The sequence below is a fragment of the Delphinapterus leucas genome, chromosome 2, assembly GCF_059928025.1.
Source record: "Delphinapterus leucas isolate spDelLeu-1000000601 "Yukka" chromosome 2, BTC_Dleu_Yukka2, whole genome shotgun sequence".
Classification (NCBI taxonomy): domain Eukaryota; kingdom Metazoa; phylum Chordata; class Mammalia; order Artiodactyla; family Monodontidae; genus Delphinapterus; species Delphinapterus leucas.
Genome location: NC_143130.1, coordinates 156,182,752 through 156,207,723, shown reverse-complemented (window position 1 = coordinate 156,207,723; position 24,972 = coordinate 156,182,752). Strand labels below are relative to the sequence as shown.

Below are 24,972 nucleotides of genomic sequence, written 5' to 3'. Positions count from 1 at the left end.
TTGTAGTCAACAGGCCCCTGTGGCCCGTCAAGGCAGCGCCCGATGACGGAGGCAGAAAGAACTACAACTTCTAGCATGCCCTGCGGCCGTTTTTTTGACCCCACGGACCTCGTCCCCACAGCCGACCGCCTCTCTCCGGGACTATCCCCTTCCGCCTCTTTTCTATGCCGCATAACCTGTCTAGAAAGGCCGGACCAACGGCTGAGGACTCTGACGCTGACCTGAGAGGGAGGGCTCGGTGTGGAAGAGGTGAGGGTGTCCCAAAGCCCTTGGGCCACATATCTGGCCAAGTCAAGCCTCTCCGCATCCATATCCTTTCACCCTGTTCTCTGAGGCGTCCCTAGGCCCCCCAGGCCTGACTCTGTTACTCCAGTCCCGGCGACCCGTGGGCAGGCAGCCGCTGTCCACTCGGGGTTGGGGCCGCGAGTGAGGCCAGACAACTGATTTTGAACGAGCATTTACTGTACCAGGGTTCTGGGCTCTGGCCACTGTGGTTGATCCGTGTTTCCTGGACGTTCGCCCGTAGAGTCTTATTAGTTTAACCCACATTTCCTCGTCTCAGTTCGTAGCCTGGCTCTAAAAATGATAAATGAATCCGAATGTAACTTCTCAGTAGCTGGTTTCTGGGGTGTCCTAAGGCCGGGAGCGTGTTGGTTATAGATATTTTTGGTTGAATCGTTTTCCTTTCTTTGTCATGTTCCTGTTCTTCCCTCGGATCTACTAAGCTATATGGTGGGATCTCAGTAAACAAGCGACAAGGACAAGCCTTTGAAATATTTTAAATCATGTTGAAGCAGTTTTCTCAGTCCCTCTTAAAATTGTACCTGGTTGCTTTATAAATTCTAGAACCGTTAAATCATTATCTTTTTATTTGCTAAGTAAATCTGTGTTCTGACTTGGCGCTAGAAGTACAGATTAGTGTCAGATGTCCACTGCTGTTGCATGGTTAAAAAAGATTCCAGAAATCCTCTGGTGGATTTTTGGGTTTGTTAGACACATTCTATGCCCATCCGTAGATATTTACATTTATTTATTTACTGTAGTAATGACCTGCCTTCGTTTTCCCTAGAGTGATAAAAGGACCATGCAAATCAGAGTGGAAATGACCCAGGAGACAGAAAACCTGGATTAGCTAGGAGCAGCTAGCTTTAGCTTAATACTTCGATAGTTAATCCTTTTTTGTCTCATTTCCCTCATCAGTGAAATGGAATCTGCCAGGCCTGCGTTACAGGGTTGTTCTGAGGATTACAAAGTGCTTTATAAACCGGCACCTGTATCAGAGGCATTTACCTGCTGCATGCACACTTTCAGTGTTTGTGATGGCTACTCAGAATTTTTGTATCAAAATTTTTTTAAGCTTCAGGAATGCTTTGAAATATTCTTCTAGCTTTTTCCAAGATAGCGATTTATTAATAATAAAAATTAATACTGAACATTAGTTTTCTGTCAGCATATGTGCTTTACATGTATTGTTTTAACTGGTTTAAGCCTCACACCAGTCTTAAAAGGTAGGTTTCTATTGTTACGCCCAAATTTTGCAGATGGCTGAGATAGAAAGATGGCAGAAGATATCCTATACTAAAAACAACTAACATTTAGTATTTGCTCTATGCTAGGCAGTTTGTTAGCTGTTTCTTGACTCCTATTCTTCACTGCAACCCTGTGAGGTAGGATATCACTTTCTCCAAGGCTTAGAAGTAAATAACAATATTTACCCAGTTTGCTCAGAATTGGAGAAGCGACATTTGAATTCAAGTCTGCCTGACTACAAAGCCTATGCTTGTTCCAATATAAGGGATGATTTTATTGTTTCTGCTAGCTTTTTTATTTGGTTTTGACTCCCTGGATTAAATATACAAAAAGATTTTTAAGCCATATTTGGGTTCAGTAGAAATCAATTAGTGATGTCCGCAATGGGAAAGAACCAGATAGTAAAAAGTTGTCTTCCTACCTTTGCCATCCCTGGATCCCCTGAAAACACAGTGAGAGCAGAGTATGTTAAGGGCCATTGGGAGCCTCAATGGGGCTGCCATGATGAGGTTTCTTAACCTTCTATTGAGAAAGGTGCTACTGAGATGAAAGAAAAAGCAAATTGATATTTTAGAATTTGACACTTTGTAGCCTTTGGAGTTATTTTGGGTGCTGTGGAAGGTTCAGTACCTGGTTCTTGGCTTACATCAGTTTTCACTCTAATCCAGTTGGCATTGATAGTTTAGTCTGTAATTCTAAGGCAAAACTTTTTTTCGGGGTGAAATCTAATTTTAGAGTAGTTATGAGAGGGACTTGTGTTTTGACTGATTCTTTATATACTTTTTTGGCCATGCCCTCATTTCCCACATTTTGGCCAATACTTGTTAATAAATTAATCATGATTTGAAGATACAAGGGGGATAATTTAGCTTCCTTTAATTGCTTGCTTGCCTTAAGGCATTTAACAAGCACACATGAGAGCAAGATATATGTCAGTTTTATTCACTGTAGTATTCCCAGAGCCTAGAACAGTGCCTCAGAGATGGTACTCAATAGATACATGTTGAGTACATGAATGCAGTTATTATCTGTTATATTCTTGCTTTGATTGATATTGTATATTCAGCAAAGTTCGTGATGCATTCTTTTAACACTTGCCTGCTTTGTACTATTACCTTTATACATAACCTATGCTGATTACCCGAGTTCTATTGTAGGGTCCTTCAGAGAGGGACTATTTTTTGCACTTTAAATATTCCTTACAGCACCTGAGAGAGTGCCGTGAAGAAAGTAGCAGCTCTAAGAATGAATGACTACTTGTGGGTAATCAGAGGATCAAAAGTATGATTTGATTGGAGACCCAAGGATCTGATTTTATATGGCATGTTCAGTATTTGCTTTACCAGACACTTTCACACATCCCTGATTACTGTGGGGAGTTTGTAGTCTAGGAACTTAAAACTTCTGGAGCTCTTTTGAGGGGAATCCAGAAAGGGACATATATCTATCTTCCTCTCACTCCAGATGAATTGGACAAAGGGTGATGAGGAGGAGTATTGGAATAGCTCCAAGTTCAAGGCTTTCACCTTTGATGACGAAGATGATGAGCTCTCACAGGTAGGTTTCCATGAACAGTTGCTGAAGGTCTCACCCTCTTCCACTGTGTACCCTTCCCCTTGCATCCTCAGTAACCTGTCTCCATGAGGCTCAGAAGTGTTTTCAGTCAGATCTTTAGAAAAATCTTCATGGAAAAGAACCCTGAGAAAAGAGGGGGATTGTAAAAACCAACTCTCTGCCCTTTTTCCTTTACATTCTTAAGATGATTGATTTCTTTGAGTTTTTTTTTCAAGAACCCCCCTGTCTTTTATCATGTGATATAATTTATTATTATTATTATTATTTATTTATTTATTTTTTGCGGTACGCGGGCCTTTCACTGTTGTGGCGTCTCCAATTGCGGAGCACAGGCTCCGGACGCGCAGGCGCAACGGCCATGGCTCACGGGCCTAGCCGCTCCGCGGCATGTGGGATCTTCCCGGACTGGGGCACGAACCCGCGTCCCCTGCATCGGCAGGCGGACTCTCAACCACTGCGCCACCAGGGAAGCCCAATTTATTATTTTTGAAGGATGAACTGGATTGGAAGTTTGTCTTTATTGTGTCTATTTTACAAATGGGGAAGCAGATTCATTTTTGGAGAGATGGATAACCTCACTACAAAGCAAGTCAATACCAGGAGTGTGATTAGAATTCAAAAGCAGTTTTGATTCCTCCTGACCTTTTGTCACTGGACTCCAGTGTGGGCTAAAAAGCAAATTGTTTTCTTGGCAAATGTCTAGCAGGCTAGGCTTTCAGTTGCAGAGGGTGAAAACGTTGGCCATCTTCAAGAGCCAGTTCCTCAGCCTTCTTGGCTGTCAGAAAGAGAGGTGAGAGTGATGACTGCCTGAGTGCCCTGCCTTATGTCTGTCTGCAGTTAAAGGAATCCAAGCGGGCAGTGAATAGCCTTCGAGACTTCGTGGATGATGATGATGACGACGATGACCTGGAGAGAGTCAGCTGGAGCGGGGAACCTGTGGGAAGTAAGTACAAGAGGCCCTAGGAAGGATTAATTATTCAGGGTTCTTACCACTAGTAAAGTCTCCTCAATACTTGTCAGGGAAGGGAATGAGGCTAAACTATTTTCAGATGAGCACACATCTGGAAATTTAACCCAGGAGAAGATACTGGGGAAGTACAGCAGTAGTTTCCATGCGGCTCTCTAGGCCTGCTACCCTAGGGCTAATGCTTGGCTGGCTATTTCAGACTTATTTGGGGTGCTTGTTAAAATTAGATTTCTAGGTTTCACTCCAGAGACTCTGCTTCAGTAGGTCTTGGGGATGGGGGTGGTTGGGGGGTAGGGTGGGGTCTCAATTGATAATAAGCACTGCAGATGCTTCTGATATGCAGTCATATTTGGGAACTGCTGACTGAAATGCTCATAACTGGCTAGCAGAACTGATTTCCTTAGCCACCAAGTCTCACTGCTTAGCTGTTCGTAATACCACTTACACCTTTGCAGAGTCCATCTGACTTTTTTTTTTTAATTTTCATTTATTTATTTATTTATTTAGGCTGCCTTGGGCCTTCGTTGCTGCTGGCGGGCGGTGCTCGGGCTTCTCACTGCCGTGCTCGGGCTTCTTGTTGCGGAGCTCTAGGCTCGCAGGCTCTGCAGCACAGGCTCAGTAGTTGTGGCGCACGGGCTCTAAGAGCGCAGGCTCAGTAGTTGTGGCGCATGGGCTTAGTTGCTCCACGGCATGTGGGATCTTCCCGGACCAGGGCTCGAATCCGTGTCCCCAGCATTGGCAGGCAGATTCTTTTTTTTTTTTTTTGGGGTACGTGGGCCTCACTGCTGTGGCCTCTCCCGTTGCGGAGCACAGGCTCCGGACATGCAGGCTCAGTGGCCATGGCTCACGGGCCTAGCCGCTCCGCGGCATGTGGGATCTTCCCGGACTGGGGCACGAACCTGTGTCCCCTGCATCAGCAGGTGGACTCTCAACCACTGTGCCACCAGGGAAGCCCGGCAGGCAGATTCTTAACCACTGCACCACCAGGGAAGTCCCTTCATCTGACTTTTAAGTGTATTTTTAAAGCTTTTTTGTTTTTAAACTCTGCTAATTCAGTGGGGGGATTTTTTTTTTGGCTGTGTTGGGTCTTCGTTTCTGTGCGAGGGCTTTCTCTAGTTGCGGCAAGCGGGGGGCCACTCTTCATCACGGTGCGTGGGCCTCTCACTATCACGGCCTCTCCTGTTGTGGAGCACAGGCTCCATACACGCAGGCTCAGTAGTTGTGGCTCACGGGCCTAGTTGCTCCGTGGCATGTGGGATCTTCCCAGACCAGGGCTCGAACCCATGTCCCCTGCACTGGCAGGCAGATTCTCAACCACTGCGCCACCAGGGAAGCCCAAGTTTTTTTTTAAACTGGGAAATACTGTCACATGATTTAAAAAGTATTTAAGGCACACAGTGAAAAGTTTCCCTCCCCCACTGTCATGCATCTACTCAGTTCTCAGGCCCTGGCCACCCAAAATACAACTGCTGTTGTTTGCTTTCTGTGTATTCATCTAAAGATTCTTTTTGCATTTGGAAATACATATAGGAATATATATTTTTACTCCCTTTTTTACACCAGTGGTAGCATACTTTATACCCTGCTCTTTTCACTTGACAGTATAGCTTGAAGATCTTTCCATATCAGTACATAAAGAGCTTTCTCATTCTGCCTCTTCCTTTTCAAAAATAGCAGCATAGTGTACATTGTATGGATTTCTCATAATTTATTTAACCAGTCCACTGTTGATGAACTTTAGATTGTTTCCAGTCTTCTGTTGCTTATATTGCAGTCAATAACCTTGTATTTTGCCCATATAAGAGTGTCCGAAAGATCAATTCCTAGAGTGGAATTACTGCCAGAGAATATTTGCATCTGTGTTGGTTAGATATTGCCAAGTTGCCTTTCACAGGGGTTGCACCAGTTTGCACTCCCACCAGCAGTGTCAGAGTATTCCTTTCTCTACCATAGCCTTGGCAACACAGGGTATTACCAAACTTCTGGGTCTTTGCCAGTCTTACAGGGGGCCAGTGGTATCTCAGTGTACTTTTATTTTGTGTAATTCTCTTACTAAGAGTGAGGTTGAGCATCTTTTCACATGTTTAATAGCCACTTGTATTTCCTTTTCTGTGATCCATTTATTCAGTTCCTTTGCCCCTTTTTTCTGTTGATGGGTCTATTTGATTCTGTCCTTTCTCCCTGCCCCAATTTTTTAAGTTCATGTTGACAAGGGACCAGAGCCTCTAATGAAAATCATTTAGAGTTTATTGGAATGCTGGATGCCAAGGCATTATTTTGGATGAGAATTACTGATCTAGATCTTATTATCTTGCAGGTATCTCGTGGTCCATCAAAGAGACTGCTAGTAATAGTGGGTCAAACCATGAGCGTGAACAGCTAAAGAACCGAAACAGCTTCTCCTCCTATGCACAACTACCCAAACCTGCTTCTACCTACTCCCTGAGCAGCCTTTTTAGAGGTAAAGAGTGATGGTTAAAGGGACAGGGAGTCCTTTTCTTTTTCTTAAAAAAACCGCTGAGGCTATAATTTTCATTTACTCTGTAAGAAAAAGATTATTGAGGGACAAAAAATCTTTGGAGCTGGCAGTTGGGGATCAGGCAGGGCAGAAGTGAGGGGAATTCACAGGGCTTGGACTGGGTTTCTAGAACATGATGAACAAAACTGACATTAACCCTGTGACAGGTACTGAAGAAATTTGCCTAGGTCAGAATTCCTCCCTACCCCTGTGCGTTTCTGTTGGAAATCCTTGTGCACTGCTGGTGGGAATATAAAATGGTACAACCACTGTGGAAGACAGTTTGGTAGTTCCTCAAAAAATTCAACATAGAACAATCATATGATCCAGCAGGCCACTTCTAGGTATATACCAAAAAGAGTTCAAAGCAGGGACTTGAACCGGTATTTTTATACACCAGTGTTCATAATACCATTATTCAGAATAGCCACAATATGGAAACAACCCAAATGTCCGTTGACTGAAGAATGAATAAGCAAAATGTGGCATGTATATGCAGTGGAATATTATGCAGCATTAAAAAGGATCAAAATTCTCATACATGCTACAACATGGATGAACCTTGAGGACATTATGCTAAGTGAATTAAGCCAGACATACAAGGACATATACTGTATGATTCCATTCTGTGAGATACCTAGAATAGTCAGATTCATAGAGATAGAAAGTAGAATAGTGGTTACCAGGGGATGAGAGTAAGGAGGAATGGGAGGTAGTGTTTAATGGGTACAGAGTCTCAATTTGGGATGATGAGAAGTTTCTGGAGATGGATAGTAGTGATGATTGTACATTGTGGATGTACTCAGTACCACTGAACTGTGTACTTAAAAATGGTAAAGTTATGTTATGTATATTTTAACCACAATTTTAAAAACTGTTCCTCAGTGCCTTTTTTTTTTGTAGCACCTCAAATTTCTGAAGTTGAATAAAAACTTTTTTAAGCCTTAAGTTCTCATATTGCATAAAAAAGTTCTATGTGCACTGCATCCTTAACCAAGCCTGAATGGCTCTGACTTGAACTGTTGACCTTATGTGTACTTTACCTTTAGGGAGAACTAGACCTGGAAGTTTCCAGTCCCTCTCTGATGGTAGGCATTGACCCTCTTCTCTTGATTACTGTGGGAGATGTTACTGATCTGGGGTACAACCTGGGGAGTCATGGGGACAAGTGATAATTAGATGATGACATTTCTTCTGAATCTATCATCATTATTAGAAAGATTTTCTGATGCTGAGTAAGGAGGTCAAGACCATTCGGTTACAGGGGCAAAGGGTAACTTCTAGGGATGCTGTCTTTGGGGGAGGAATGGGATCTACTTTGGGCCATAATGATACCTTGGGGGCCAAATGAAAAAAAAAAATGTGCCTGAGAAGGAAGCAGTAGAGGAAGGGAATGGCAGGAGATGGTGCCTTTCTGAATCAGTTGCCTGTTCTTTTTCAGCTCTGTCGGACACACCTGCCAAGAGCTATGCTCCAGAGCTAGGGAGACCCAAGGGGGAGTATAGGGTGAGTTATATCCTACACTGTGTTATATCTTTACATACAGTTTGACATACTTTGACATATGTTATCTTGCTTGATTTTCTCAAATCTTTGAGCAGGTATGATTTTAAACCCCTTTTATAGGTAAGAAAACTGGATTTCTAAACAGAACTTGCCTGGAGTCTCACAGCTAGTTAAATGGTGGAACTTGGACTCAGAATCTCTATTTTCTGATTCAGTTCTGGCACACTTTCCTTACCCATTATGCTGCCTTTTTTAGGTTGTACTTTGAAACTTTTGATCACCGCTGTGGTCTGGAAGCTTGGTGGAACTCATATTCCCATGAAGCACATAAAAAAGCAAATCGATTCAAAAGGAAGAAACGATATCATAAGGTCCAAAAAAGGAACACGTTCCTCTCTTTCCCTCTGTTGGCAAAGCCGTTAATTAGAGTCCCAAAACTGCATTTAGGGGTTGAAATCCTGAATCACTTAGGCATAGCGTTGCTGGTTTTGTTAGTTGATCCATTCCCTGTATGATCCAACTCCTCCTGCCTGTATTGTCTCTGTTCTAGTTCCTTAAGAAACTCAGAACAAGACCATCCCAGTTCTTATTTTTTCATCCGTTTCCTTCCACAAAATATCTTCCCTTTAGGGACTAAGTTTATGAGTTTGAGATGAGGAGCGGGCACACTTACAATTCTGATCCCTTAACTTCCTGGGATTCATGCGTTGCTAATATTTCAGGATTACAGCAATGATTGGAGCCCCAGTGACACAGTGCGACGCCTTCGGAAGGGCAAGGTAAGGCCACTGGGGAGAGAATTCTTGTGAGATTTTTTGGGAAGCTGGGCAGCTTGACCTTTCTCTTCAGTTATATTTGTTAAATGAAGTGGTTTTCAGGAGGAAAATCAATCCACTAAGAAGACAAGTCAGCTGCAAAATTTCTGATTCTCCAGGGTTTAGTGTTGCTTTGATGGGGAAGGGGGGAAAGAGTGATGGATGAGAGTGAAAAGTAGTGCCTGTAAGAGTGAGAACAATCTTTTATGTTTAGGTCTGATCCATTGTGAGTTAACTTTTGTGTATGGTGTGAGGTAAAAATTGACATTCATTTTTTCCCATGTGGTTCTCCATTTGTTCCAGCAGTATTTGTTGAAAAGCCTATTCTTTCCGCATTGAATTACTTTGGTGCCTTTGTCAAAAATGAATTGGCCATATATACGTAGGTCTCTTTTTGGACTCTCTTCTGGTTGATTGATTTGTCTATCCTTATGCCATTACCAAGGCCTTGATTATTGTAGCTTTGTAGTAAATCTTGAAATCAGGTAATATAAGTTATTCAGCTTTATTCTTCTCTTCCAAAATTATTTCAGCTATTCTAGATCCTTTGTATTTCCAAATATATTTTACTATCAGCTTGTCAGTGTCTACAAAAGAGCTGCTGGGATTTTGATTGGGATTGCATTGAATCTATATACCAATTTTGGGAGAATTGACATCATAATAATTAATGGATCAAAATGGATCATAAACCTAAATGTAGAATAAGTGCTAAAACTATAAAACTAGAAGAAAATATAGGTGAAAATCTTTGTGACCTTGGGTTAGGCAAAGACTTATTACCTAAGCACACAAAAACCATCAAATGGAAAGGGAAAAATTGAAAAGATGGACTTCACCAAAATTAAGAACTTTTGTTCTTTTTTTTTTTTTTGCAGTATGCGGGCCTCTCACTGTTGTGGCCTCTCCTGTTGCGGAGCACAGGCTCCAGACACGCAGGCTCAGCGGCCATGGCTCACGGGCCCAGCTGCTCTGCGGCATGTGGGATCCTCCCGGCCCGGGGCGCGAACCCGCGTCCCCTGCATCGGCAGGTGGACTCTCAACCACTGTGCCACCAGGGAAGCCCAGAACTTTTGTTCTTTAAAAACACTGTTAAAAACACAAAAAGACGGGCTTCCCTGGTGGTGCAGTGGTTAAGAATCTGCCTGCCAATGCAGGGGACATGGGTTTGAGCCCTGGTCTGGGAAGATCCCACATGCCATGGAGCAGCTAAGCCCGTGCACCACAACTACTGAGCCTGCGCTCTAGAGCCCACAAGCCACAACTACTGAAGCCTGCATGCCTAGAGCCCGTGCTCCACAACGAGAGAAACCACCGCAATGAGAAGCCCGTGCACCTCAACGAACAGTAGCCCCCTCTTGATGCAGTTAGAGAAAGCCCTCATGCAGCAGCGAAGACCCAGTGCAGCCAAAAATAAATAAAATGAAATAAATTCAAATGAACAGACAAACGAAAGAAATCACAAAAAGACCATAGCTAGGAGAAAATATGTGCAAAATACATGTGTCATAAAGGATTTTATCCAGAATATGTATATAAAATATAACGAATTATCTTCAGTAATAAGATAAACAATCCAATTTTTTTTTTTTAAACTTTTTAAAATCTTTCTGGCTGCGTTGGGTCTTTGTTGCTGTGTGCAGGCTTTCCCTAGTTGCGGCAAGCGTGGGCTACTCTTCGTTGCAGTGCGCTGGCTTCTCATTGTGGTGGCTTCCCTTGTGGAGCACGGACTCTAGGCGCGTGGGCTTCAGTAGTTGTAGCAGGCGGGCTCTAGGTGCACAGGCTTCAGTAGTTGTGGCACACAGGCTTAGTTGTTCCGCAGCATGTGGGATCTTCCCAGACCAGGGATCAAACCCATGTCCTCTGCATTGGCAGGCAGATTCTTAACTGCTGCGCCACTAGGGAAGTCCCAAACAATCCAATTTAAAAATTGGCTCAAGGGGACTTCACTGGTGGTCCAGTGGTAAAGAATCTGCCTTACAATGCAGGGGACGCAGGTTTGATCCCTGGTCAGGGAACTAAGATCCCACATGCCATGGGTCAACTAAGCCCACGAGGCACAACTACTGAGCTCATGTGCCTCAACTAGAGAGCCTGTGTGCTGCAAACTACAGAGCCCACACACCCTGGAGCCTGCACGCCACAACTAGAGAGAGAAAACCCACATGCCACAGCTAGAGAGAAGCCCACGCGCCGCAACGAATAGCCCATGTGGCAACGAAAGATCCTGCATGCCTCTACCAAGATCCCGTGTGCCACAACTAAGACCTGACGAAGCCAAAAATAAATTAAATAAATAAATAAATAATAAATAAATCTTTTAAAATAAATAAATAAAAATTGGCTCAAGATTTGACTAGTTATATCACAAAAAAGATACATAAGTGGCCAATAATCACTTGAAAAGATGCTCAACATTATCAGTTATCAAGAAAACATGAATTAAAACTGAGATATCACTATACAGCCACTGTAATGGCTAAATTTAAAAATACTGATCTTACCACGCATTGGGAGGATGCAGAGCAGCTGGAACTCTCATACAGTGCAAGCAGGAAGGTAGAATGGTAAAACTACTTTGGGAAGTAGTCTGACAGTTTCTTACAAAATTAAACACATTTAGTTTCACTACTAGACATTTACAATCCAGGAGGAATGAAAATGTGTTCATACAAAGACTTGTACTCAGATGTTCATAGTAACTTTATTTGTTACGGCCCCTAAAGTGGAAATAACTCAAATATCCATCAGTAAGTAAATGGACTAAAAACTTGTGGTATGCCCATACAATGGAAAACTACTCACCAGTAAATAGGAGCAAACTACTAATACCACAACATATAGATCCATCTCAGAAACATTATATTGAGTGAAAAGCCAGATACAAAAGAGTACATATTGTATGATTCTGTTTTTCTGAAAGTCTAGAAAAGGCAAAATTTTAGTGACAAAACAGATCAGTGGTTGTTGGGGGGTAGGGATGGGAGAAGGGTATTGACATCAGAGTGGACAAGGGAACTTTCTGGGGTGATGGAAATGTTCTGTTTCTTGATTGTGGTAGTAGTTACATGGAATTATTTACTTGCCAAACTCACTGAACTGTACACTTAAATAGGGTAGATTTTATGCTATGTAAATTATGCCCCATTAAAAAGAGAACAAGTTGGCCTCAGATAGCTGGTCCCCCACTGTCTCCGGTGGCATGGCGTACCCTGCGGAACTTCGGGACCAGGGTCTGGTGCAGAGAGCCCTTCGTCCTAGGACATAGGGCGCTGCTGGAAAGGCAGCCACCACCTTGCCCATCACACACCACACGTTCCTGGGGAACCTGGTCCTAAACTATTCGTAGACAACCTGCTTCTGGATCAGCGTCTCGTTCGTAGCAGAGCAGCTCCCTCGCTGCGACCTACTGAAAGTCGGCCCTCAACACAAGGGTTTGAAAACAAACAAACAAACAAACCGAAAAAACAGATTTAAAGAAAAAGAGGAAAAGAGAACAAGTGAGCTCTCTACCCGTTGACTTTGGCAAGAGTTCATCAGGACATCAGCATCTTCTAGAGCATAAGGCTGAACTAGGGAGGGTATGATGGGAATCTCTTGGCTCATAGAGTGCTGGGGGCTGTTGTGTAAAAACAAAGAAGCTCTCCTTGGGGACATTTTAGTTTATTCTTGCCCATTCTTCAGTATTCAGTGACAAAAGAATATAGGAAATTGTCTTCCTTGCACACCAATTCTGTTCTTACGCTGCCAGGTCTGCTCCCTGGAAAGATTCCGCTCCTTACAGGACAAGCTACAACTCCTAGAAGAAGCAGTAAGCATGCGTGATGGAAACGTCATCACTGCGGTGAGTTGTGGGTTTTGTTGTTGTTTAAGTATTGTTTTCATTTGTTTCTGAAAGTCTAATCAGAATAGATTTTTAAAAAATCTATTTATTTGAAGTATAGTTGATTTACAGTGTTGTGTTAGTTTTGAGTGTACAGTGAAGTGATTCAGTTATATATGTAGCTATTCTTTTTCAGATTCTATTGGGTATAGTTCTCTGTGCTATACAGTAGGTCCTTGTTGGTAATGTCAAGTAGAGACCCTGGGTTTCCTCTTGAAGTGGAAGATTCTCAGAAGTACGTGTTCTAAGGCTTAGCTGGCAGGATATGCATTGTGTGTGGCACTCTTGATTATGACCCAGAAGCAGTAGGTTGGCCACCTCGTGTTCTCAAAAATAATCTGAAGGAGGAGAGATGTGAGAGCAGCTTCTCACACAGGGAGGGAGGTGCCTCTCACCAGTAGGGGCACAGGTATGTGGACTCCCAAGACACAGCTCATTCCATATGTCCATCACCTGTCCTTCTATCACATAGAGAAACCTATTGTATAGACCGGCAGAGATTCCTAATGAGTTGCTGGCCTCATTCCTAGACATCAGGGGCTCAGGCAGGGCCTTGTGTTTGGACGGTTACACAGGATAATTCATTCTTAGTTCTCTTTTTCCTCTAGGTTCTGATCTTCCTGAAGAGGACATTGAGCAAAGGTGAGCGTGGTTTAAGGGAAATCTTCAGTCAGTAAGGTGTCTACTACATTTGAAGGGAGAATGGCATTGTGGCTTTCATACCAGAATTTACCAGCATCAAGTCTATTTTAGGGACAGCTGGGGTGGCCTGAGACTTCTGAATACACATCACAACCGTGAGGGCAGTTGTTCTTCCTTTAGGGTGATAACTACAGTAACTACAAAGCCCCTCCATTTATTAGACAGACAGGCTATGTGGGTTTGAGGATGTGAAAGTCCATGCTCAGTGCCTGATGTTTGTGTTGGTGAGAACTGAAAGTTAGCACAAAGGCTAAGCATTGCCCTGGACCATGGAGTATGTTGCTGGTGGGTTGAGCCATAGGGATGGGCACCATAGAAAACCATTCCTAGCTTCTGGTGGATTTTGAGGAGATCATGTTTGGAATGTGTGAGTAGGGAGAGCAATTTCCTATTGAGTAATAGGCTTTAATCTTTCCCCATCTAACTCCTTCTTCCTGCCTGCTAGAGATCCTCTTCCGAGAGCTGGAGGTACGGCAGGTTGCCCTGAGACATCTCATTCACTTCCTTAAGGAGATAGGGGATCAAAAGCTGCTTTTGGACCTCTTTAGGTAAGAACTGATCATCTGGTCTATAAAGTTCGTTAAGTACTTTGTTCAAAGCACTCTGGGCGATAATACAGAGAAAGAGAGGACACTGCCCCTCTTTTATGGAAATGCTTATCAGACAGGATATTGAGACGTGATGGGAGAATTCCTTGGCGATCCAGTGGTTAGGACTTGGCACTTTCACTGCCATGGCCAGGGTTAAGTCTGGGTTAGGGAATTAAGATCCTGCAAGCCGTGCAGCACGGCCAAAAAAAAAAAGAAAGAAAAAAAGAAAGAAAAAAGAAACATGATGGGATAACTAATAATGTACCACAACCTGTGATAAAGTGACCGTGCAGCAGGTGCTTAAGAACCAGGCTCTGGAGTCAAGCACCTGCGTTGAATATTGTCTCCACCACTTAGTTCATAGCGTGACCTTGAGCAAGTTACTCAACCTCTCCAAGCATCAGTTTTCACATCTGTAAAATGGAGATGATGATACCCGCCCCACAGGTCATTATGAAGATGAAAAGAGTTCATGTGTATAAACACTCAGCATAATGCCTAGTCTGTAGTATTAATATTTATTACGTATTTTCTTACAAAAGACCTAGAATAAAGGTATCTTTTATTACTTGGTCCCCAGTGATGCCAGTGAGAAGTACAGTGGAAGAGCAGAAGAAGCATATATAATTTTCAGTCAGGATATCTGCGGAGAGCCTCATGGAAGTGATTAGGAATTGAGTTGGGCCTGTGAGACTAGGTAGGATTTTGATAGGTAGAGAGGCAAGAGGTAGGCGTATCTACTGGGGGCGGCTGTCTTCTATCATGTGTTTCTTCCCTGTCTCATTTCAACTGGTAGGGACTATTTTATGTCCTTTCTTCAGTATCAGAGAAGGGGCTGGAACCTCTGTTTAGGCTGACATGTGGCCCAAGGTAACTTCATTTACCCCATGGCTTCAGCACAGTGATGAGCTGCCCTGAAGACTAAGGTGGGGAAAGCAGGTCACCTGGGCAGGATCAAGATTACAGATGGTTAGCCAGGAATTTGCAGAAGACATGTTCATCGAGACAGGTTGTTCCCCCAACCCTTTCCTCCCTCCCTCCTTCCTTCTTTCCTTCCTTCTTTCCCTCCTAATCAACAAGGCTTTATTAAGTATCACCTCTATGCCAAATTAGTGATGTTAATTATAGTGGTCCATTTAGGGTAAGAAGACAAGTCTTTGTTCTCCAAGGCCTTACCACCTTTGGGGAGAGACCAAACACATTGTATGCTGTACCTGAAAACAACAGAGGGCAGTATAGACAACCTGTTTCCAAGATTGTAATGACAGAGAAAAGTGTTTTCATCTTTAAAAAAAAAAAAACGGGGCTTCCCTGGTGGCGCAGTGGTTGAGAGTCCGCCTGCCGATGCAGGGGACGCGGGTTCGTGCCCCGGTCCGGGAGGATCCCACATGCTGCAGATCAGCTGGGCCCGTGAGCCATGGCCACTGAGCCTGCAGGTCTGGAGCCTGTGCTCCGCAACGGGAGAGGCCACAGCAGGGAGGGTTCGAGCCCTGGTCCAGGAAGATCCCATATGCCATGGAGCAACTAAGCCCGTGCGCCACAACTACTGAGCCTGCGCTCTAGATCCCACGAGCCACGACTACGGAGCCTGTGAGCCACAACTACTGAAGCCTGCGCGCCTAGAGCCCGTGCTCCGCAACAAGAGAAGCCACCACAATGAGAAGCCTGCGCACCGCAATGAAGAGTAGCCCCTGCTCGCCGCAACCAGAGAAAGCCTGCGCGCAGCAACGAAGACCCAATGCAACCAAAAATAAATAAACAAATAAATACATTTATTAAAAAAAAAAACTCTTCAGCTGTATTTAAAAAAAAAACAAAAAACAGAAGACTGCTGTGGGCTAAGGTTTTGCGGAGGCTCTGAGCCTTTCTGTCAGATCTGTTAACATTACAGTTATTAGTGCCCTGCAGTGTCGTCTTTGCTCTTTGCTCAGCTAGGTAGATGGGGGAACGATGATGCCTGATCCACCATGTGTTCTCAAGGTGTTGCTGATTAGTAGAGAGTTTAAGAAGAGAAGAGTTTATCTTATGTATAGAGGCAAATGAGTTTGAATTGTGTTTCTTTTAGAGCAGTCATCCTATTTTGTGAGGTTATACTGCCACACATCAATAAATAAAAATGCCCTGCTGCCTTCTGCTTCTTCCCAGGTTCCTAGATAGAACAGAAGAGCTTGCGGTAAGTGTGGCCTTTGTTTCAGTTGGGGGCCTCTTTAACAGAAGTCTAAGCCAAAACCCAGCCTCCAAGATCCCAAACTGATTGAATATTTTCTTTCCTTTGGTATTGATTATATCCAGGAGAGAAAGGCATCTGGGAAGCCTAAAAACAATCCAAATGATGTACCATTTTGTTTCTTTTTATATGCTGTTTTGATTGGGCTTATGAATAATTTTTTTTTAATAGCTGAATGAAAATTGGCCTGGTCAGTTTGGAGTTTGTCTCTTAATTTTTAGTTGTTTTCAATTCTTGGTTTGTTGGAGCTTTGGGGTTTTGGCTTCTAATACTAAAGATAATACTGAAAGCAAAGAGGGATAAGAAACCAGATACAGGTCATGAAGGAAGATAGGTCAGGCTGCTGGTGGTGCACCCAGTACACATTTTGGCTGAGAGCTCAATGACTTTTAAAATTGATTTGGGGCAAATTTTCACCATTAGAGAAGAAACTCCTGGAATACAAGAATAAATCTGAAATTTTACCAAAAATGTAATTGTATTATTCAGACTTCAGTGATCCATTTAAAAAGTTGAACATTATAGTGCAGGGGTAAGAATTTCTCAGTGCCGTCAATGTCAGGATTGTCCTTTTAGTCGCTGTACCACACATTGGTGGTAATATATTTTTAACCTTCTTTGCGCAACAGAATATAATTCAGGAAAATGTTTTTCAGTAATATTTTGTAAAAGGAATTTGTACTAAATATTCAGGGCATGGGAAAATCTCAAAAACCCTTTATCTAAATCTACTCAAAATGATTGGGAATCTGTAGTAATCATTTTGAAAAACTTTTTGTTTACATTTTTAATTTCTGTAGGTTCAAAACTATAAGGAATTTTCTTCAAATAGCATTCTTATAAAGTTTGTTATTTTGAAGTTTGATTAATCAGTGAAAATAAATGTGTTTTGCATAACTTATTTTTATCTAAAACTTTCATATTTTCTTCATATTCTGTATTATGTTTGAATTGAAGATGATTTATCACGCATGCTGTTGTATATAAATTGGGAGTTTTTCAACCTTGTAAACTTTGCAATTGGCAAAGCTGAGAGTCTGCTTTTAGTTTATCCCCGTAGAATATGAAGATTTCCTAAGAACAACTTTTTCTTGAAACTAGTGGCTAGTGGCTACCATATTGGATAATGCAGTTAGAGATAATAATTTTGAATCATTCTTTGCCCTCCTCCCCACCCCCTGCCCCCTCATCTATTCACAGAGGAATCTCTGGTAATGAGAATTTAGTTTTTAAGCATGGGAAATCTACTTACAGAGCTACCTTGCCCTTCTGAGGAAAAGAAATAGCTCAAAGCCTTTCTCTGTTTTTTGTAGCTAACCCATTATCGAGAGCATTTGAACATTCAGGACCCCGAGAAACGAAAAGAATTTCTTAAGACCTGCATTGGGTAAGTGGGGGAGAAATGTTTTTAACTATAAATACTCTTATACAGAGCAATGAAGAGACTAAAAAAGGGTAGAATGGATGGATGGTTGCAGGGAAAGGCTAACAATGGATCATACAAGCATCGTTAATGATCATCTCATTCAGTGGTTCCAAACACTAGTCCCCCACAGAGTTTTCTCTGATAGGTGGTAAGTTGAGAATAATAAGGACAATGTAGAGAGTTTTCTCCTAAAGCTATATTTATTTAATTTGAAAGACTGCCTTTTATTCTGGGATTTTTTTTTCCCCTCCTCCTCCACCCCCTTTTTGGTAGAAAAATGGGTTGTAATTTTTTTTGTGTTTCCTTATATATTAAAAGAAAAAGTTGGCAACATTTTACCTTATATATTATTTTCAGTGTTACTGGTCCTTGAAACTCCACAGTCCAAGAACTACTGATTCAGTCCAGCTTTCATTCAGAATATAAATCCCTGTAAAAACCAGCCCCACATATTATTCTTCCAGTGATGGGGCACACAGTTCTCTGGGAAGTAGCTTTTGCTGTCTTCTTTATCTCTTCCAAAAATTGGCTGGGGATCACACTTATCTGGGAGAGTGTAATTGAATTTCAGAATTCTTCCTGGAGTGAGTGGAGTAGGGGAATAAGGCAGCACTTTCTGAAGGAAGGTCTGGGAACTGGGAGTTTAAAATCTGGCTTTGATTCCTGGCCTTACCCATTGACTTACCATATAGCTTTTAGGCAACACACTGTTTGTCCCTCAACTTCTTCATGTGTAAAAATACAATGTAGTGTTGAAGATGGGACCCTTGACATTATGTAGAGCTCTGAGATCTTTACTGATCTACAAACATACCGCCGTGCTGTGTAACTTGATTTTACCTTATTACTCTGCATTAAAAAATGGCTCACATGATTCACTTAGCTGTACAGCAGAAACTAACACAACATTGTAAAGCAACTATACCCCAATAAAAATTGCTCAAAAAAAAAGAAAATTGCTAACAAAGGTAAGTGCCCCTTAAGGAGAGTTAAGCATTGACATTAAGCAATGATAGGAACCGCTGTGCTTCACGGGGATGTGGATGATAGGCAGCTGGCTAGGCTCAGTCACTAGCTAAGTGACTCGTTCATCAAACATTCCAACTCCCACAATGAGGGGATTCTAATTCATTCCTCAGCAAAATCACCAGTGACTGTATATTTCGTGGACTTTCAGGCTCCTTCTCGAATTGACAAAACCTTAAATATAAAATTCCAGCCAACGGTCTCCTCTATTTTCTGCTTTCTCTCTCTCTGCCTTTCAGGGATGCTCTAAAGGTGAACTGAGGTCAGATTTATGAAGCCCCACGAGCTTTTTATGCTTACAGTGGTGATTTGGTTTAGTTGGGTTTGTTTCCTGTTTGAGTAGAGAATGAGGTACTAACCTTCTGGCCCTCTCCCAGTTTGCCATTTTCAGCAGAAGATTCTGCACACATACAAGACCATTACACGCTCCTGGAACGTCAGATCATTATCGAGGTTAGACTCCTTGTCTCTACACTTTCTGCTTCAGTGCCAAAGCTCACTGCCATTCAGCAGCTAGGAGACTTCTGCTCTGCCCACATAGGTCATTTCCTGTTACATTTTCTAAGAGCCTTTCATTCTCTCTCTCTATGTGGTAGCCTTCTGTCCATTGTCTTCAGGCATCCTTTTTCTTCTCACTTGCTATTAACCTGGAAGTATTTCCCAGAACTCCATTTCATCACTGTTTCTCTGGTCTTCCTCCATCCAACTTGGGCCTGGCATCATTTTCTGGATTTTAAGCTCCTCTGGGCCATCCTAGGCAATTCCTTTTCTTTTTCTCTTCTTTGCCTCTTTCCTAGGGTAGGAAGCACAACTGCTGTAATATTAAAGGCTTCTCTCCTGCCTCTACTCCATGGACATTGTCCTTTTTTTCACTTGGCTCACGCCACCACAGGCAAATGATCGACATCTAGAATCAGCAGGACAGACTGAAATCTTCCGGAAGCACCCCCGCAAAGCTTCTATCCTCAACATGCCGTTAGTGACGACGCTTTTCTACTCCTGCTTCTACCACTACACAGAGGCTGAGGTACAGGCAGAACGTGAAAGAAAGGCCCCACACATTCTCACTGCACAAGACGAGCATATTTCAAAGCCAGTACTTCAGCATATCCTATTTACAATGGGTGCACATAATTCTCGGCAATCCATCTGGGAAGCCTTCCTGGCTCTCAGCAGGGGTGAACCAAGAGGAGAAAAGAGGTCTGTAAGAGTTTGCATGGCTTCCAGTGAGCTGGCATGGAGCGGTGCTGCTCCCATAGCAGTCTTTGTTCAAAGGTCCATGGTTTCAAATGGATTCACACAGTACAGAGAAGAGCAGCGGGGGATAGTTACTTGTGGGTACTTTAAAAACATTTTTTGAAGAGGTGTAAATTTAATGACTATAGGTGGGCATGATCATAATGATAACAGGATTAGCATAAAGTTGGGAAATACACCATACCTGTTAATCCAGTCCTCTTAAGCTGGGTTATGGTGATATCCAGTTAGACCTGATGGAGCTTTTCTCTTAAATTAATTTCCGGGTTTAAATGGTTACGGAGTGAAATGTAGACTGTCTATGTAGTGGAAAAGAAAAGGGGAGATTGGTAGTATTTGAGAAATACCACTAAAATTCCTTCTTCACTTTCATCCTAGGGCACATTCAGCAGTCCAGTCAACCTGAAGAAGACATTTAAGGTAGATATAAATTAGTCAGTGTTTGGTAAAAGTAGTATCAGAGTAACTGCATGGAGTGGATGTTGCTTTCTATCCCTGCACAGTAGTAAGTCCCTTAACGTTCAAGGTTAAGGGGAAAATGGAGTAAGTTTGTGGGAAGTGAGGGGAGGTTTTAACCGAATGGCCTGCAGCAGTGCTGGGGCTTGGAAACCTGAGAGATTTGTGGATTTTAAGAGGCAGAATCAACACCAGGGAATATTTTTGCCTATCTTTCCAAATTCTCAAGCACATCCCCTGATGCATTTCTACTTCTCCTTAATTTCCCCTGACGTCTGTTTTCTAGATCCCAGAAAAACAGTATGTGCTGACAGCCCTGGCTGCTCGCGCCAAGCTTCGGGCCTGGCATGATGTCGATGCCCTCTTTACCACAAAGGTGGGTGCCCTGGGACTGTTCCATGCCGCTGATGCCTTGGCGATACCATCTTGTCATCCCATGCCTCCTGGGAGTCTCAAGTTCTAGTTACTGGTAGACATTTTTCCTTCAGATTTTTATTTTCCAAAGTTTCAAACCTAAAGAAAAGCTGAAAGAATAGTTAACAGCCTTCACCTGCTTCACTAATTTGTTAACATTTTTACCATATGCTTTTTTTCTTTTGCTGAAACATTTGAAAGTAAGTTGCAGATACCATGATACTTTTCCTTTAATTACTTAAGCATTTATCTCATTTGTAACCACAATATTATCATTCTCAAGAAATTTAACATTAATATAAGAATATTATCATACATATAAATTAGCTCTTTAGAGCTGTTTTTTGTTTGTTTTTGTTTTTGTGTGCTGTCAGGATCCAGTCAAGGATCTTGCATTACATTTGGTTGTCATGTCTCTATTAGTTTATGTTTAAATATCCATTTTTCCATTATGGGTTTGACAGTTTTTTGTTCTCCCCCTTTGTTAGTTATTTAATTGGCTACATTAACTACCAAAGCAATATATGCCTGTGTCAAAATCAAACACGATATGACAGTGTAGAGGGTAAAGAGTGACGTTCCTCTTCCATTGTCCACCTGTTCCTTTCTCAGTCCCTTCCTCAAGGCAAGCACTGTGAAAAGTTTGACGGGTGGCTTTCCAGACCTTTCCTCATGAACTGACAAGTAAACATTTATATGAATATAAAGATGTAAAGGGTAGGATTAGTCTACCCAGATAAGTTCATACTACAAGGATTGTTAAGTAAATTGCTTATTTTATTTAGCCATATTTCACAGACATTTTTCTGCATTCGTGCCTATAGATCTAAGAACTTATTTCATACCTCTGACTCTTTTCCACCCTCCTGAGTTCCTTGACTTTTCTGAAACTCTCATCTCTCTTCATTTCTCTCTCCCCCGCCTCGCATTCATCCACTCCTCATCACCATGTTATTCTAGTCTGACCATAAAACATAGGGAGATTAGCTCAGACGTCTGGCCTACCCACAGCTGCCCCATCTTCCTTTTTCAGAACTGGCTGGGCTATACCAAGAAGAGAGCACCCATTGGCTTCCATCGGGTTGTGGAAATTTTGCACAAGAACAGTGCCCCTGTCCAGGTAATGGCTCTTAGAGGGTACAGGATCTTCTAGGAAACCTAACTTTCAGCCTCTAGGGCTCAGCGATGGGAGACTTGACCTGCTCTGGTCTTATCTTAAAGGCAGCATAATGGTTGTACTGCACGTTGACATAGAAAAGGCCAGAGAAGGAAGTTCTCCTCTGCCCTTAAGAAGTAATCCAAGTCTGCCCTCTCTGAGGAGCATCTACTGTGTTTAGCCCAGGTGGAGTACTGACATACTATTCAAATGATGCAAAAAGAGAACTTAATGAGAAAGGACATCAAGGAGCAGGGGGGCACAGCACGGGGTCAGGTCTAGGGCATACCTGTTGCTGGCATGGGTATCTAGCTCTGGGATAAGGAGGAATGGGCCCTTCCCTTCTTTCCTGGGGGAGCATGGAGGTACTGCAGAGAGTCTACCTCATTTCCCTCTGCAAAACTAGTCCTGTGGTTGATGATGGGAATTGTAGACTGCAGATACTGACTCTTTTCCTTCTTCAGGATTTTTTTTTTCTACCTTTCAGAGCTCTGGGTTTAATACATCTGGGAATCATTAATCAGAAGTACTTCTTTTCACAGATATTACAGGAGTATGTCAATCTGGTGGAAGATGTGGACACAAAGTTGAACTTAGCCACCAAGTTCAAGTGTCATGATGTCGTCATTGATGTGAGTCCGTAAGAAATGAAAACCCTGAGTTAGACCTCAGTGGGAAGTGGGAGATTATAGTCTCAAGTCCTAGATTCTGAGGTTCGTCTGTCAGTTTCAACTCAGTGGATAAAGTGGTCTGGCAAGAGTTAGTTTGGAGACCAGCACTCCTGTATGATTTTCCCAGCCCTCTGACTGGTTTCTCTCTGCTTTTATAAATTCGTTGCACTCGGAGAATTCATAGAACTGAATCAAGCCACGTAACCTCTGTAGACTTCTCTTCAGCATGAAGTTCAGTGGGTGCTTGACCCCACTGCTATCCCACTGTAGCTTCCTGGCTTCTCCTTGAAACTTAGCTCAAAACGGGAGTGACAAAAGGAAAAAGGCCCTTCTGGAGAAGGCTGATTGGTGGTTTTTATTGTTGTCTGTTTTGGTGATAGACTTGCCGAGACCTGAAGGATCGTCAGCAGTTGCTGGTGTACAGGAGCAAGGTGGATAAAGGATCTGCCGAGGAGGAGAAGATTGATGCCATTCTCAACAGCTCGGTGAGCAGCTGCAGCTTACGCCTCCAGCAGTGTCAGTAAACAGTTCATAGAGTAGCATTGAGTTTATATTCCCACGGCCTGGATGGGATTGCTGTCAGCCAAGCCTGTGGATCTCTTGATGAGGGTCTCCTATGGGCCTACAGGGCAAAAGCACTGGTTAGAACAGCAGAAGTCACTCCTGAGATGTGGGATGACATAAGGGTGATGTGGGGACCTTCGCTGACAATTGTAGCCCTCTGATCATTGTTAAACCTAGCAGGTAGGAAGGACTAACTGCTGGGAGTCTAGAAACAAACGTTACAGATTCAGAATATCCAAACTGCATAGTTGCCTGGGGCTGGATGTGACTTTCCTGTTGGGAGGGAGAAGTGGGTGAAATAGATTTTAGCTATTTGGGGAACACAGCTGACTCATCTCTCATAGCAGAAAATTGCTGAGCTTATTGTTAACGTGGAGCTTAGGTCCCTGTTAGATATTTGGAACCTTCCACAAGCTAAAGCTAGTGAATCTTTGTCCTCAGGCAGGCAGAACCAGAATAAATGCCCTAAATCAGGCTTGTAAGATACAGAATAGGTATTTAATCCATCTCTAAATAAATGAACTCCCCCCCACATTAAAAATAATTTTTTTCTCAACCTCCCCCCCTGCATCCTTCTTTTCCTTACATTACCTAGATGTGGGCCTTGTTTTATCGAATTCCATCTGCCTATCTGTAAGGATCAGTGAAAAACTGATCATTGTTTGTTTTTTTCACAGCAAATTCGATGGAAGAATTAAGTGGCATCAGCTCCCTTGAAACCTGCCTCATTTCTTCCTTTCCTGCCTGTGAAAGTAGAGAGCGCTCTTCTTGGGAGAGTTAAGCATCACATCGCTCGGGCCCATCGTCAGCAGGCAGTGCCTGCTACCTGTGGGACAGAGACTAGCACCTGGGCACCGACAGCTTCAGACCGATCTTTTGTCCAGGGGCCATCATCTGAGGGGCAAGATCTAAAGCTTTGCCTCATGAGGGACTCTCTCCACCTGGTGCTTATGTGAAGGTGGGAATAATTTCTAGATTGGGCCCATATTGGGCAAGATCTCTCTTAGTCTGCGGAAAGTGACTGCTCCAGAAAGGAAGTCTCCTCGACTGAGAGGTACAGGTGTCCTAGGGTGGCCACTCCATTCCCCTCAGCTAATTATGACCCTGGACTTGGTGCTGGACATTGGCAGTTTTGCTCTGAAGGAAGTCAGGACAGAACCGGAATGGCTCTCTCCCAAGGGGCCTCAGGAAGCGCTGCCAGTGTTGCCAGGACCTGTTGGAGGCGCCCTCACACTGTACAGAGTCCTCCGCCTCATGACAGACATTGCCAGCGTCCCTCTGCTGCCATGGTCTTCCCTTTGTACAAAAACTGGTTCCTCTCTCACTTGCACCCCGAGGTGGCCTTGTGTGACAGATGAGAGCATCCCCCTTACCTTTCCCTCCCACCCAGACCCCTAACCTTATATGGAGCTCAGATTCAGCATTGCTGGAGGAAGCTCTCCTTTTCTGCACAAATCTCATTATTTCACTAGGACCTTCCACAAGTTTCACCGGGGCTAAACTCAGCAGCTTTTCTGTTAGGCTATTAAGATGGAGGTTTTAGTTTCATGGTTGGTTTTCGAGAGGATATTCTGTAATGCCAGTTTCCTGCATTCCTGTACCAATATTAGCCTTTCTTCTCCGTGACTGAACTGGGTTTCCCAGACATGCCTAGACTCCTAATAAAGCTGCTGCTTCCTTGGTGCCTTC

The 24,972-nt window shown here is 43.1% G+C and overlaps 1 protein-coding gene and 1 non-coding gene across 2 annotated transcripts; one reads left to right on the top strand and one right to left on the bottom strand.

Moving 5' to 3' along the window:
- The first annotated feature begins 109 nt into the window (after positions 1-109).
- VIPAS39 (VPS33B interacting protein, apical-basolateral polarity regulator, spe-39 homolog) lies at positions 110-24,972 on the top strand. Its single transcript, XM_022576444.2, has 20 exons — positions 110-249; positions 2,995-3,087; positions 3,943-4,048; positions 6,390-6,533; positions 7,640-7,678; positions 8,032-8,096; positions 8,819-8,875; positions 12,663-12,755; positions 13,403-13,436; positions 13,942-14,044; positions 16,232-16,259; positions 17,627-17,700; positions 19,143-19,218; positions 19,658-19,792; positions 20,401-20,442; positions 20,765-20,854; positions 21,926-22,012; positions 22,591-22,680; positions 23,100-23,204; positions 23,961-24,972. The coding sequence occupies exons 2-20, from the start codon at positions 2,995-2,997 to the stop codon at positions 23,979-23,981; spliced, it is 1,482 nt and encodes a 493-aa protein (XP_022432152.1). The 5' UTR covers positions 110-249; the 3' UTR covers positions 23,982-24,972.
- LOC149750331 (small nucleolar RNA SNORD36) lies at positions 23,919-23,997 on the bottom strand. Its single transcript, XR_016392300.1, has one exon. It is a non-coding gene; the product is annotated as a small nucleolar RNA SNORD36 (small nucleolar RNA).